Here is a 15,342-nt window from a genome sequence, read left to right as displayed (position 1 = left end):
ATCCAAAGAAGATGTAAAATATTTGCTTCCAGCTGTAGAATTTTAGGGGCAACCAGTTAGACAAAGGGCAATATGTTATACTGGTGCAGTGGAAAACCCAGTCCAGTCAACTTGCTGCTGAACATGCTCAACTTGCTTCTGCCCACAGTAGTACTGAATTTGTTGCAGATACATACAGCTACTGCTCTAAAGTCAGCCTTCCAGTGGAAGGAAAAGTGTCATTGGGGCCATTATAAGAAACAGTCCAAGTGCAAAAAGAAAAGAGAAATGTTTGCAGTTTGTTTTTGTTTGTTTGGATTCTGGTTGTAAATATACTAAACAGCATATCCAAACTATAACACTAATGTACACTATACTAATACTTGCCTTGATATAAATCCAGTATAATACAGCACAGCTTTCAGTTCTTTTATGACTTTTTCACTAAATTTACAATGGCCATACAGTAGCCCACATTCCTCAGGTTTGATAATTTGATTGCAATTTACCAACATTTCCTGTTTCTTCTGCTGTGATAGAACATAAATCTAGCTGGTTTTTTTAATTCTGGCAGCTGAGTACACAGCAATGTCTGGTTTTGAAACCATTATTATTGACAGATGGGATTTAGTTTTGGGGTTTTTTTCTGATAGACATGATTATAGCAAACAGTTTTGGTTTATATCCCTTTCAACCCCTTGGAAAGGGACTCCTGTAGCTTCATTGTTGTTGCTCTTATGTATTCCTTAAAAGCTATTCTCAATAGCAATATAAATTACATGGTACTATCACTATATTCCGTTTTAAACAGCATCTTTGGGATGCTGTTCTGTTTAAATAAATTAAAAATGATCATATTTCTATATACAATCATCTGTTTGCCTCTGAAAATTTGTTTTGTTCTGTAACATGATTTTTAATTCATTATTAATTAATATATTAACTTATTAATGGCTTTATTTTGTATGCTTAAAATTACAGTGGTGAATTTTACTATGATTCCCTCCTTGCCCAGTAAATAATGCAGTCATATAGGAATTTGAAATATAATTTAATGCTATAAATTGAATATCTGTGATGGATTAACTAGACTGTTGATTAAGGAGGACCTGAGTTTCCCCTGACAGCTCCAAACACACCAGCAACAACAAAATGCTATGGAGTGTGTATGAAGAAAGTGATGATCATGCTCCCTTGAGTTTGGCCTCACTCTGCTAAACCTGGTTTGAAGCTCTGCCTGTTCTTTATATGTATTTAAATGCAAATCCTTTCAAAGGGGAGCATACCAGCCATACTCTGTAGCCTGATTAACACATGCTTTTTCATAATAAAGGGGTTTATTTATCCGGGTTATCTCAACTCAAGATCAGTGAGAGCTCATGATATTATTTAACATTAACTTTTTCATTTGAAATTGGTATAAATAATTCCATAGGGTGGTGACAATGGGACGAATAAGTAACCAGTAGAAACTCCAGAATAAGAAGGGGAAATAGGAAAATACATAGAAAAACATAGGCTGCCTCATGATGGGATCAGCGCATGAAAATGGACAGAAGTGTTAGTACCCCAGACTCTTCTAGTAGGATGTGCCTGAGTATTTCACTTTGTGTTAAATCAGAGTATTCAAATTACTTAGAGGTCAGAAAATTCATCACTGTAAATACAATGTTGGCACTGACATGCGAAGTGCTTAAGTACAAAGGGTGCTTTTCAATTGTACGTTCTTTCTTTTCTATAGTAAAGGAAACAACTCACACAAACAGAGAGAGGATCAGCAGGAAAAATGCATCCTTTAAACAGAATAGGGACCTGGATCTTAAAATATTAATTTTCATCTGTCTAGCTAGCAAAATATAGCTACATTCTCTTTGCCATAAATTGAAAACCAAAATCTCTTCACATTGTTGAAAAAATTTTATTCTGTGTGAAATATTTTAAATAGGTATTTTCACTAATTCAAATGAATTACTCATATTAGAATTTCATATAGGCATAAGTTATCTTTAAAATGAAATGCTTACCCATCATCATAACTGCCTTTAGAAGCAAGAATAATTTTTGAGAAAATCTGTATAGTAATAAGTAACTTGCTGTACAAGAACCAAATTACTGAGGCATAAAGAGATTTAGAGATCTAATGTTCTAGAGATCATTATTAGGGATTATGGACTACTTTGGAAAGCAACAGGCCAGGAGCATACTTGAGAACTCGTCAAAACGGTCTGTAATCCCAGTTATGGCCTCCTTTTGAGAGCTGGCTCATACTCATCAAGGCTGTGGCCAAGGCTCTGCTGACATTGAAAATCTTTTCTCTTTCATTTACTGCATCTTTTGCTTTGTGGTTTCAGTTGTGTATATCTGATGATTCTAAAAATATTTAAAATGGAGCTGGGTAGGAGAAAGCAGCTAACTGTCTCATATATGTGCATTGAGACCTTTCTGCTATAACCAGGTTTTCAATCAAACTTCCTTTTCTTTGGCTTTGTAGACTTGTCTGTTTACTTTCATTCTCTACATATTCAGTTTTATTTAAAAGAATTCTTACACTGTTTTTCTTTCCTTTTTAAACTTTTTAATCCTAAAACAACTGTTCAAAGAAGGGAGTGTTCTCTCAAAGCATTAGTAAGCACTGGTAAAATTTCCAGATGTACCAAACTCCTACCGACATCTCAGATCCTGAATTTCTTTGATACACTTGAAAATTTTACCATGTAGATATAACTTCCAGCATGTAATTAATCCACTTTAAATTATGCATATGGTTAAATGCTTATTGACCCTCGTAACTGTAGGGCTTCTATGCCATCCTGTGCCTTTCTGGCTGAGAAGGTTACCCTCAGGGCTCTTTCTAACAAACACCTGCACTTATGATCTCACCCATTTGGGATGAGTGAGTTCATTAGTGTAATTATCAGATGTCTGTAGATACTTTGTAGACACTGTATGTTTTTACTTGTGTAGAGGAAGGGAACATCTATGTCCTTCATTAGCTGCTGCCAATCATTGCAGTGTAGGTCAGCAGTGAACCCTGTGTCACCAGGCTAAAATGCAAAATTGAGATTCTCTGCAAAGTGTGCATTAATCAAGAACTGCAAGCTGTGCAGAATTTAAAATTCAATTTTAACACCCCTTGCATTTTGGGGTTTGTGGGTTTTTTTGCTATTGTAGTATGTTCACTGGTACTCCACCAACTTCAATTGTACATTTACTGCTATGTTCTTCAATTTTATGCATTTGGCTTTGTTAGCATAAAGCGAAGTTAAGCATGATCCTGAGTAAGTATGATCTGTTGAACTGGAAAAGCTGTTTCCATCAAGCCTGTATGCATTCTGTGGTTTTAAGTCTTATAGAGAACAAACTTTGCATTCTGTTGGGCTATGTGTTTTTAAAGCTTTATTTAATAGTCATCTTTTGGGCTTGATTCAGAGTTCATTGAAGGTCTAATGGGTTTTGGATCAGGCCTTTGTGTACATTTCTTAATTGCGGGTGCCTCTATTACTAATATGTTTTGATTTCCATGGGATCAAAAGCAAGTGTTATGTTGGAAACAACTATATGAAATCAAAATCACGTCCTTTCACTGATCTGGAAAATTAACGCAGGTTAATGCTATTGTTCTTTTTCATTTAAAGCGGAAAACAGAAATATCTTACATGAGGAAGAGGTTGAGAAGTGTCTCATAAACCTTTTGGAAACTGATAATGATGGAGTTAAAGTTGCTGTTTCCCAAGCAATTTCTGCCATGTGTGCGAATTTAGCTAGCAAACGTGCATTTGGACTCCAGGGTAAGTAAGGTGGGAAGCAATGAACTGAGAATCTGTGCTTTTCCTTTTATAAGGAGCATATTATAATTTCACAGACTGCCATGGTTTATTTAAAGGTTCATGTATACAATTATTTCTTTCAAAGGGATTCCCCAGCTAGTACAGTTGCTAAGCAGTGACAATGAAGAGGTAAAAGAAGCTGCAGTGACAGTATTAGTTAATTTGACAGCAGCCAGTCCTAGTAATGCAAGGTGAGTCTGCAATAATTAAATTATTATTTAGAACACTGACCTGAACACAAGTGATAATATTTTGATTTTTAAAGAATGCTTTACCTAGTCCTTATCCTAGAAGGCATGTCTGTTTGAGTTTGACTATAAGGGTCTTCTTGGTGCTTATGTGTCATCTAGAATACGTTGGTTCTCATCAGCATTACAAGACTTACACAATCTCCGCTAATGTTTGCTTTATCAAAGAAAGGTATGAGGCAGATGCAATAAAAGCAGAGATATACATCACGTTTTTAAGGGAACATATGAGGAAAATACACCTTCTAGTCTAAGGCATTCGATGTGGGATATTTTTTGAAAATTCAAAATCAGTAAGGTATCCTTTAAAATTTGATGGTTCATGCAGCTCTTTTGACTAATTTAAACCCAGTCTTTGATGGAGATAGCACTCAGATATTCTGAATATTGACATTGTCTTTCTCTTCCTTTTTTTACTGTTTCCCAAGTAATAGAGAATGCTCATAGTGCATGCTCTAATAGAAAAGTGTAACTTCAGTATCTAAAATCACTAACAAAGGATGGTTAGCTGACTATATGTTCCAAAATAATTGTATCAGCTAAATTCTACTGTCAGTTGCAAAGCTGTCTTATCCGAACTCTATTAAAAGTTCTGTTTGGAGAAAAGAAGTGGAACAGTCTGACATATATGAGCAATCACATGTAACTAACAAACCATAAAATAAAATTCCTTAAAAGTTTCTTGGAATACACTTAAGGAAGTTGTAATCCATCCACAGGCATTCTTTGAAGTGAAAAAGCAAAATAACTCACCAAATATATTATTTGTTTCAATTTATTGATTCAGGTCTTACAGTCACCAGTATTCACTTAATATTGCCATAATTTGACACAAGAGAATAAAACTGTTCTCGGATTCATATAGTAGATTTTTTTTGTCTGATATTCTGCTCTTCTCATGTGCATGACTCTTCAGTTGGTGTCAGTGGGAGTCATACACACATAAAAAGAGCACAGTACTGGAGTTTAGGGGTCAAACTTTCAGCTCTGCTACAGCTGTTTTTCGTAGAACAGCTCTTTGAGGCTTCACATTGTGAAAAGGAAATCTCTGGAGAGTTTTGAGTTGGTATAGCAGCTTATGCCAACTCATTCAGTTTCTTTTGCCAAGGAGATAGTCAGGACATTGTTTAGCTCAACTGCTAGAACAATTCTCTGAGACCTCAGGCAGGGAAATAGCTGTCTCTGTTCCTCTGCATTATAATCAAGTCCGTATTTGTTTCTTGCTGGGCAGAGTCAAGAAATTGTAAAGGTGGCTTACATATACTGCTCTCTCTTTGCAATCCAGCTCCAAGTACAATATGGAAGAACCAGATAATCTAATCACAGGTCTTCTGTGAAAATCAGGAAGCAATAATTTACATAAATATGTATATTGGATGAATGCCATGTGACTATATAATTACTTCAAAGCTTCATTTCTAAATCAAAACCATTAATAAGTCATAGAAGGGTCCAAGTGTGACTAGGATCTATGAATGAATATATAGAGTTGAACCCTCGGCTGATACGAATTGGTATAGTTCCAGCTCACTGACTATCTGGCCCGTATTTCTTTTACATTCACATAATAGGAAAAAAATAGTTTGGAGAAAATGGATTCCAGATTGAGTTACCATAATCATATTTCATCCTGGAATATTTTCTCTGAGTGTCTTGTAAACCACTGAAAATAAGTGTATATATAATGAAGATGCTGATATGCTTTTATAATAACGTGACTTTGTTGTGTAATTATGTTGACAGTACTGTAGTCCCAAATGAGACTAATGAGACTAGTGTCCTTTTATTGGTTATATATTAGATCCTGTTTATAAACCTTCCAAGAATATTAAATCATAAAGCTAGTAGTAGCAGGTAGACCTTATGTGGCAAGAACAAAATGACTACAGTAAAGAGGAAAACTATTTACTATAAATGTTTTTACTTTTTACCACCCAAAATTCAATCTTATTGAACTCATCTACATGTCTTCTGCCATATTTCATTTCATGAGCATTTTTGCATGTATTATATCAATTGAAGAATGTGTACCTTGCCCTTTCATTTTGTACAGTATATATAACAGAATGTAAGGAGAGTACAAAACATGGCTATTTTTGCTGGAGATTTGTTGTTCTTGTTAGGAATATTTGATCAAGAAGCGTCTGTTTTTCCTGTAAAATGGAAAAAAAAACCTAAAAAAAAAAGTTTAACCACACTGTGTCATTAAGGCTCCCACAATAGCTAGCTCCTAAGGATAAAGTCTTCCATTGATTAATAACACAAGAACAGCATAGGCAATGGGCAATACTACCCCCCACTAATGTATATTAACCTTGACCTTTAGGTGCTTCCCCACAGCAATGAAAGGCTAGTTCTATACCTCTATCCAATCAATCCTTTGTTTCTCAACTGAGACAGCTAATAAAGGTGTCAAATATGGTGGAGGTTTTGTAATTAGAACACCTGTTCACGACAAACGGGACGGAGACCAGCTTGTCATTTCACACAAGTCCCCAAGCAACCACAATTTGGCAAAAATAAATAAATTCATGAATGACTCTGACCCCTGTGGTATTTTAGCCAAAGATCTAGAGCAGAAGAGAACATGGGTCCTATACAAACTGTTTGAGTTTTCAGGTTTACTGGAAAACGCAGATTTTCAATATGTTATCTACTGGAACACATAAAATTACTATGGATAACTTCTAAAATATTTCAGCATTCAAATTTTTTCTGCAGGCTGGTGGTGTGTCATGCTTCAGTAGCACACAGCAGAAAGTATGGTGGTCAAAAGCCTCATTAGTTTACAGACTGACACCACAGATGACACTTTTATCAGGATTTTATCTGAAAGTCATGACAATTTTTTTAATGCTAAATTCTTCATAAGCTTGCTAATAATTAGGTTAAATAAAAATAAAATTGCAGAGCATATTGCAGTTTAAAACCCCATATACTTATTCTAACATACAACAAAGAAATTATTCTGTTATGTTACTCTTGTATAACTCCAACACCATCCTTGATATATGTCAGAATTTGTTTCTGTGGTCTGCTTCTGAGAAAAAGAGAATTATGTTCAGCTGGGGTTTTGCATCCATTTCCCATTCTTTAATCCAGAACACTAACTTGCCTTATTGAAAACTGTACACAGTTATTTGGACAGCAGAATGCCATTTTAAAGAATCTCTGAAATCTGTCTGCTTTTGATGTGTCCAAGCACCGGGAAATGTAGGCATAGTCACTTCAATAACGCGCATTATGCACGAATTGAAAAATTACACACAAACAAAGAAACAGCAGTGCCATCTATTGGTCAGAAAAACAAATCCTTCTGTGCTGCACAACTCACTATAGAACAAACGTTTTACTTCACCCTCTGCCTATTTTTTCCCATTTAAGTATAATCAGTTATTTTTGCTTTTCCTGTATTTAGGATAAGCTAATCATGTTAAATATAAATATTATATTAGTTAGAAGTAACACATAGAAATAAGCTCTTAAGTGTACCAGTTACACATTAATTTGACTAGCTCTTCAGTATTGTCATAGCAGAAATGCCATTTCTAATAGCTGTCTTCATAAATCTGGCAATGTCTGAATTCTAGGCACCTAATGGACTTACCACTAAAGAAAAACATATGCTCTGAAATTTAGAGCTTTGTACTGGACATGAAAACTAATCAACAGTTTCAATAATATTTGTCTTAAATTGTTTACTTTAAGTGCAAAATTTATAGCATTCAGTTAAGAGTTTGGTCTGGGGGAAGAAGGAAAGGGATGTTTTTGGTTCAGCTGCATTAAGGGCTGCAGGAAATTGTGGTACATGACAGACTTATGATCTGGCAGAATATTTCTCCTGGGGTTTATCATTAGTGTCACATTACCTATTTCTAAATATTATATCTGGATTCGAGATAGTAAAGTATCATCCCAAAAATTGCAAAGCCAAGGCAGGCTTGATTTATTTACACATTAAATATTATATATTTAAATAGTTATTTAATTTTCTAATTCTTTACTTCTTTCCAAGAACCAGTGGACCTATTTAAATAAGCAAAATTATGTCTATATAGGCAGTTACAAGCATCATTGCAGCATCAGAATACATGCTTTCTTAAATGTATCAAGATTTCCAAGATTTGAGAGTAGGCTGGGGATGGGAAGATAGACTGGGAATTCACTGGTTGTGAGCAGCATGTGAGTCAGTCCCTTGACTTCAGTGGGTGTTGCATCTACTCCAAACTGAAATTCAGATACTGATCTAATGACTCAAAATAACATATCCTCAGTCTATTCCATGTGGATAACGTTCATGTGTAGTGAGAGTCTTTCACTTTCTTAAATGGAGTTTTTCGGTATCCACAACAGATTTTTGTTCTTTTTAAGACAGGTGTAGCTGTCAAGGAATAAATCAAAAAATGTCCAGGTTTCTTACATTTCAAATTTTGTTATTGTCGTTAGGAAGTAACGATTATTACCATTAGGTAATAATATCACTAGGTAGTAATCTTCCCTATTAGAAAATGGGAAACTTAATCACAGTTTTTTTTCTTTCGAGACTGCGAGACTGCAGATGGAACCTAATTCACATAAATGGATCAATATTGAAGTGTCAGTACTACATAAGATAATACATTTGCGTGAATATATGATTTAAATTGTGAGAACAGAAACCAAAATTTCTAGTACATGAAAGCTACATTTAAGAACGGAAATAGGAAATAATCCATTGTATGGGTTTTGTCCTTTTGATGGTTTAATAGTTGTTCTTTATAACGTAAGTTTGTGTTTCTGAAGGAGGGAATCAACAATAGAATGCCGCTAGCTGTATTGTGTAAAGGTAATATGCTTTAATACTGACCCCTAGTGACAGAATCATATTTTTGAGCCACTGTGCTGCAAGGTAAAGGGATTTTGTGGCTTTTGTGGTTTGTGTTGTTATTTTTTACATTAGCACCCATTCTGTTGAGCCCTTCACAAATAACATTTAACTCATGCCATGAACAGATTCCTCCTTTGACTGTCTCTTACTGTATATCCACAGTGCAGTGGGTGCTTTCCAAAGAAAAAAAGCTAATGCAGTCATTACCCAAGAGCTCACAAGCTTTTCCTTACAAATTACATATTGACTTCTATTGAAAACTGTTTTATGGTAAATTTCTCCCTTGGCAGAAAAGCTGAATCAAGGCCTGCTGCTAGGATGTCATTCAGAAATGGGTTCCCACTGTGACATTAACATCACATCAGATGACTGATGTGCAACCCATGGACAGTACCCAAAATCATGCCTTGCTGGCAGCTGCAAAATGTTCCACTCAGCCAACTGTTGGTTTTCTCTCTTGGATTTGTGACAGTGTGGCTATATAGAAAAGTCCTGCTGTGGACTCACTGTAACTGCATTTTGTTCCCATTACAATCCTTCTTCCACAAAAAAAAAAAAAAACAAACAACAACAACAAAAAAAACCCAAACAAAAACAACAACAAAAACACCAAAAAAACCCAACCAACCAACCAAAAAGTTATGCATTTTCCTGTTTGTTTTATATTGAAGTCACAGACCAGCTTAGAACATTCATCTCTAGCTAATACAAACCTCATTTCACAGCATCCTAAAGTCCATGAGAACCTAAGTTCTACCCCTTACTGATACAGCAAAATCTTTCAGGCTCTTTGCACTCTCCTACCTTCAAAGCCTCAGAGTATGATCACTATTTATTTTAGCTGTGGAAGGGTGGAATTTCACTTGGCTCATGTGTGTTGTCACCTGTAACTTCCCATGGTAGATTTCTGTGGGATGAGGTAAAACTTCTCCCTTTCTGGATGGAGACTTCCTAAGACTGGTGGGGAAAAGTGTGTTTAAGGGAGTGGCACAAGTACAATGATTTCTTTCGAGTGTGTATCCCTACAGTGACAGTTGGTTATATGCACTGAGATTAATTATACTTCTTATGAATTAAAAGTGGCAAGGATTATTTTACGTTTGAGTAAATTTCAGGCAAATCTGCTGGTGCTTTTACATGCGTATTTTCTTTGTAGCCTATTTCTAAATTACATGTAAATTATTTAAGTATATGCTTTAACTTATTTAAGTGTAGTGTGAAGTTATTGAAGTGAATATAAGGGAATTGCAGGTTTATAGCTGATCATGCAAACTTAATTCTGTCCTGCTGTGAATTTAACCTGTGCACTGACTGTGGCATGCTGTCTAATTGGACTGTTACACACACAAGGGGGTAAAAATAAACGTTCACAAGTAACTTTAACCCTTTTGATTTGCAACCTCAGTAATTTTACCTTAACATAGTAGTATATATATACTATGTTAGAGATTTACTTTTGAGAGAGAAAACTAAAAGCTTAGTTTCTCCACCTGAATCCTTGTTGAGCCTTTAGCAAAGCAGATTGCTGCCACTGGAGATAAGTTCACAGTTGCCCAGAAAAGACTTATCCAGAAGTGAAAGATGGAGTCAAGTTTCACAGTCCGAGTGCTATGTTTAGAGAGACTGACTTGGCACAGCTCTTTTGTACTTCCAAAAATGAAGAGGAGCCACTGTCTCCTCAGTCCCTGTGTTCAAATGAGTCGTTGTGAGGATCCTGCTCCAGCTTTTTCTTTCCTGCCCTTACATCTCCATGAAGGCTGTTCTGGCAGCTCCTGAGTGTTCCCTATTATTTTGTTTTTGTCACAATGTGGGTTACAGACTCTCAACATTTGTGCTGAGATACTGTTTTTTTCATACACTATTTCTTGGATTGGAAAAAAAGAGAGAGGGGGAGGGTATCTTTTTCACAAGCTTATCCTGGCAGAAGCTATGTGGGATCTTTAAAGGGAAAAAAGTTTCCATTGCTGAATTTCAAGCCTTTCTCATTATAGCAGAAGTGTCAAAGATTCTTAATAATTGTTGCAAATGATATTATAATTTAAAGGCTCGGATATCACAAATAGTTCATTACCAATGCCACTGTAATATTTTAAATTAAGCATACACCACTTTTAGAACTGTGTTCTGTGTTACTTCGTCAGATGGGTTCAGTGACAGAACTCTGTAGTGCTAAATGAGAGTCAGGTGTTACAGGCTCTGCTAATCCAGATAGTTTAAGGTTTTATTGCTTCCAGACTGTGGAGTTTATTGAGTTTGGGGTTTGTTGATATTTTAACAAGATACTTCTCATTAAGAAATAGGAATAGAGGGCTCAGTTCCTGAAATTAAAAATTAATATGGTTTGTTGATATCATCACTATTTTTATTGTAGCACAAAGGGGCCCTAAATTGTAGATCAGAGTCTCCTGTGCTAGATTCCCTTACTCAGAATAAACATACTGACATTAATTTCCTTGGTATAGTGAAGAAAATTGAAGTAATATTAATCTTTAAATAAAATACAAGGCACTGCATACAGTATAAACAGTCAATTGCTTTTGAAATAATTAAATCACAAAGTGAAATTTTTGGTAAATGCAGAAGACATTTGTTGGATGTGATTATTCTGATGGCATAACAAGGCAAGTGAAGAATATTAATACATCTAAGGAATTAAAAGAAAGATATTTCTTGTTTTTTTTCAAACTTCTGGTTATGATATCCTTTCTCAGTCAGAAATTACATAATAGAGTTGGATCAAAAATACCTTGTGTGAAAAAGAAGTCATGCGATTTAACAGAGTTGACTTTAAAAAAATGTGTGTGTAATTAGATGCATAATTTCTATGCATAATTTACATGCAATTATGTATGAAAATGAGATATGCACAGGCATAAATGGCTGGCTAAGCACTCACACACAATCACAGTAATTTTGCACAGAAATTAAACATGCGGTTGCAAATACATTTGGAAAATGAAGTCCACAAGGAGTCCAGCAGTCTTTGTGAGGAGGAGAAATGTGAATTTTCTCTGGGCAGAAATTGTATTAAATCCTAAGTCAGAAGGGGGGACATAGCTTAGGTGAAGGGTTTGGGGGTGGTCTCGATGGTTTCTGTCAGTGCTTTGGACAGGGATAACTGCTTTCTCCATTAGGCTAGACCTTCTCTTCAGGAGGAAAAGCTAGCTGATCCATTCTCTATGCACTAAGTAATCTGTTACCTTTCTTGCCATGGCTGGGAGGGTTGGTTGGTGACAGAACTATTATGCTTAATGTGATGCCAACAAAGACGTGGTTCTTGCCCCAGAAAGCCTACAATCCTAAAAATAAAATAAAAACCCATGGAGTTTTGGATCAGTTTTTACTGATGATTGTTTTCACAATGCTCTGCCAATGTCTGAGCTTTCCTATTGCACCCCAGACAACCAAAGAAACAACATATTCCACTCAGTGAAAATCAGATGCATCTCCAAAGTAACTGTTTCAAAATATCTGCATTGTGAAACTTTTGGTAATTCTTTTATTGTCAACTTTTAATTTATCTTTGTAGTGAAACCAGTAAAGAAAACATTTGTCTCAAACTCTCAGCATTTGTTCTTTGAGTCTTGAGTGATCTTTAGCAAACATTCAAGAAAATCTCTTAGCTTGTTACAATGTATACTTAAAATTAATAATTTAAATTAAATATTCGTTATCTGACCTTTTAATATTTGTCTTTTCAGTGGCACTTGAGAAAAATAATTTAGCTGTTCCTGTGTATAGTGATTTGAATTCAGTTGTAATCAGAATTTTACTCTTTCATTACAGAGCATGGTTAAGATCAGTAGGGTACCTGAACCATGTATACCCTGGCTAAGGTGAATGCCTAACCCTATTAGGTTAGACACTCTCACGATCATAACCATGTGCTTATTAGTCATAACATTTGAATTATTTTAACTTTCATTTGAGCTCCTCAATTTCTACACCTATCTTGTCTGTTTTTTATTGTTTGCTTGTTTGTAAGTCAAATGGCTTCCAGTTTTCAAAAAACCATGGTGATACTGCAAATGGATCTTTTTTTTTCTTTTGCCTTGTCATTATCTTCTTTCCTTTTCCGTAATCTTTTCTCTCCATTAGGGTGCTTGATGTATTTCGAATCTTTACACAACATGGAGGAAAAAACCTGTGTATTTATATAATTCATTCCTTTTTCACATCAAATAGTGTATTTTTTTTTCAGCTAATCCAATGTAGTCCTGTAGTGGGAGCACTGACAAAGTGCACTGTCTCAGCAGGATGTGTTCTGCAGGCAGGGAGAGGCGAGTGCTCATCTACATTAGGCAAAGACAGTGATGGTAAAAGCTTCTTTCACTGGCTTTTATTTCTTTGTAATAAGAATCTACACAATGTGTATCTCTGCACAAGATGGAAGGGAATGAGGATCTTCATGATGAGATCTTAATGTTGTAGTATTTCAGCACCTTAGAAGTTTAAGCCTATTTATTCTTTCAGCTCCATTCTGCTGTTTCTTTAGCAGCTGGAGCTCTGTGGCCCAGGGTGACAGGGCTATGGAGGCCTTCTCTGGAGGGTTAAGGAGTAGCAGTGAGTTGAACTATGGATTCTCCATTCTTCCCTCATAACCTCTTCTGTACGTATCTCTGTTACCAGGACACAGCATTGCTCTCAGGTGATTTTGCCCCCCTTAAAATCTTTTTCTCAAAGGTACTGGTTACCTTCAGCTCTCGTTACCCACTTTCGTCACTTCTTACACGAATTCTTTTTGCTTTGTAATTGTGCTCTTGATTAAACTAAACCATCACTAAACTGTGATTCAAAATGAATCTGCGCAGAAGTAGAAGGCCGGATTGAAATAAATATGTATGATCTTCTAAATCAGTGGTTCTCAACCTTTTTGAAGTTAAGTGGCACTTGAGAAAATTGGCTGTGCTCGGTACCTCGCTGAGGTCAACTCTGAACACACAAGAAGCTGTCACCTTGCTCTTTTTTTAAGTACTTGTGTACTTGCTGGCTTTATGGAAATTACAGTGAATCTGCTTCTAATGTGATTGGCTACATCATTCAGTTCCATGTGTCATCCTGGAATCAGGCTGTTAGGGACTATGTTTATTAGGATTTCCTATGGGAGAAATCATGTGTTATTAGGTGTAGTATAGGAAAAGTAAGTTCCGTACTTACTGCAGAAGTATTGGATATGCTATACCTGTGAGATGCAGCCATGCATCTCATGTAGTGTATCTATCTGTCCTGTAAATCCTGGAATTTTGATGCATCCATTGTACAGGAAAAGCTTTGATTTTTTTTTTCTTTTTTTCCCTGGGTAAGGTATGTGTGTATATACTGTATAATGTTATAATCTGGGGGGGAAAAAGCTTATGGATATGCCTTAATGTGCATGTATGGTAAGTCTCTCCCCACATTTTGCCAGCAGGTACATCCTGTCATTGTTACATGTGCTATGCATGTGATGCTTTCTGGTAAACCTGTGATATATGTGGTGCATAGCTGATCCTTAACATGTGCAATTGACATGTCCAGGATTTCTTCATATACAGCAGCCTGGATAAAGGTACAGCACTCCTGAAGCTGGATGTCTGGATAAAATATTTATGGGGAAGAGAAGGCAATTATTAACCGGAGAAATTCAGTGGCCTTACCTAAGTAAAACAAAAAAAAACACCCACAAAAGCAAACAAAACGTTTTCAGCTCTTCTTTATCTGGTCACCCAGATAAAAGGCTAATGGAAGACAGTCTGAGAAGTATAGTGCAGGACATCTGAAAACATGGGATTCACTTCTGAACAGAGACTGAAGTGCTTGTATTAAAGTTACTGGTGCCCCAGGAGCAATCAACACCAGATGGACCCTATACCTTTATGCTGCACCCAAGCTAATAACCCTATTCACCTTCCGTCCCTGGATTGCTGCCTTTTCTCTGGTTTTCCAAACTGGGAACTGCTGCCTGGCTGCCAGACTTCCTTATACTCATGCTCCAGCACTAGAGCTGCCATTGCCTTGTAGCTGAGGCAGAGATCAGACTAACAAACCCCGTTAGCCTCTGCTAATTCATTGCAGGTAGGCTCAGGAGTAAAAAAATCTGGAGATACTTGTGCTAAGATGAGTTCACAGTGAAATCTACATTGTGTTGCTCATGAAATGGGATTATATGGCATGTGTTAGGATGCATTCTGCTTTCTATCCTGCTTGCATGGGAGTGCGACTGCCCGCTTTCCTGAGGTTTTTTGTTTTTATCAATGCCTTGACAGTCTTCGACTGCTTAACTCTTTCTTGTACACATAATACTTGTAAGCTTGTGTTTATTTTGCAACCGTGAAAGTTACCAAAAGCCAGTTAGAGTTTGGTGAAACACTGTTACAGTAAAAGTAAGATTTTTCACATCCAGATTTCTCTTACTAAGGTGTTGACAGAAATTTAGCAAAAC

General features: G+C 36.1%; 1 protein-coding gene across 2 annotated transcripts in view; it reads left to right on the top strand.

The window, feature by feature from the left end:
- The window catches only part of ARMC3 (armadillo repeat containing 3), a 47,503-nt gene that overhangs the window by 13,411 nt on the left and 18,750 nt on the right, over nt 1–15,342 (top strand). For both annotated transcript variants that reach the window (XM_005152971.2, XM_031052519.2), the window contains exons 8-9: nt 3,615–3,767; nt 3,892–3,997. In XM_005152971.2, coding sequence (XP_005153028.2) covers nt 3,615–3,767; nt 3,892–3,997 — 259 coding nt within the window. The remainder of the gene's footprint in view (nt 1–3,614; nt 3,768–3,891; nt 3,998–15,342) is intronic.

The sequence above is a fragment of the Melopsittacus undulatus genome, chromosome 1, assembly GCF_012275295.1.
Source record: "Melopsittacus undulatus isolate bMelUnd1 chromosome 1, bMelUnd1.mat.Z, whole genome shotgun sequence".
NCBI classification, from domain to species: Eukaryota; Metazoa; Chordata; class Aves; order Psittaciformes; family Psittaculidae; genus Melopsittacus; species Melopsittacus undulatus.
This window is presented reverse-complemented; position numbering and strand designations above follow the sequence as displayed.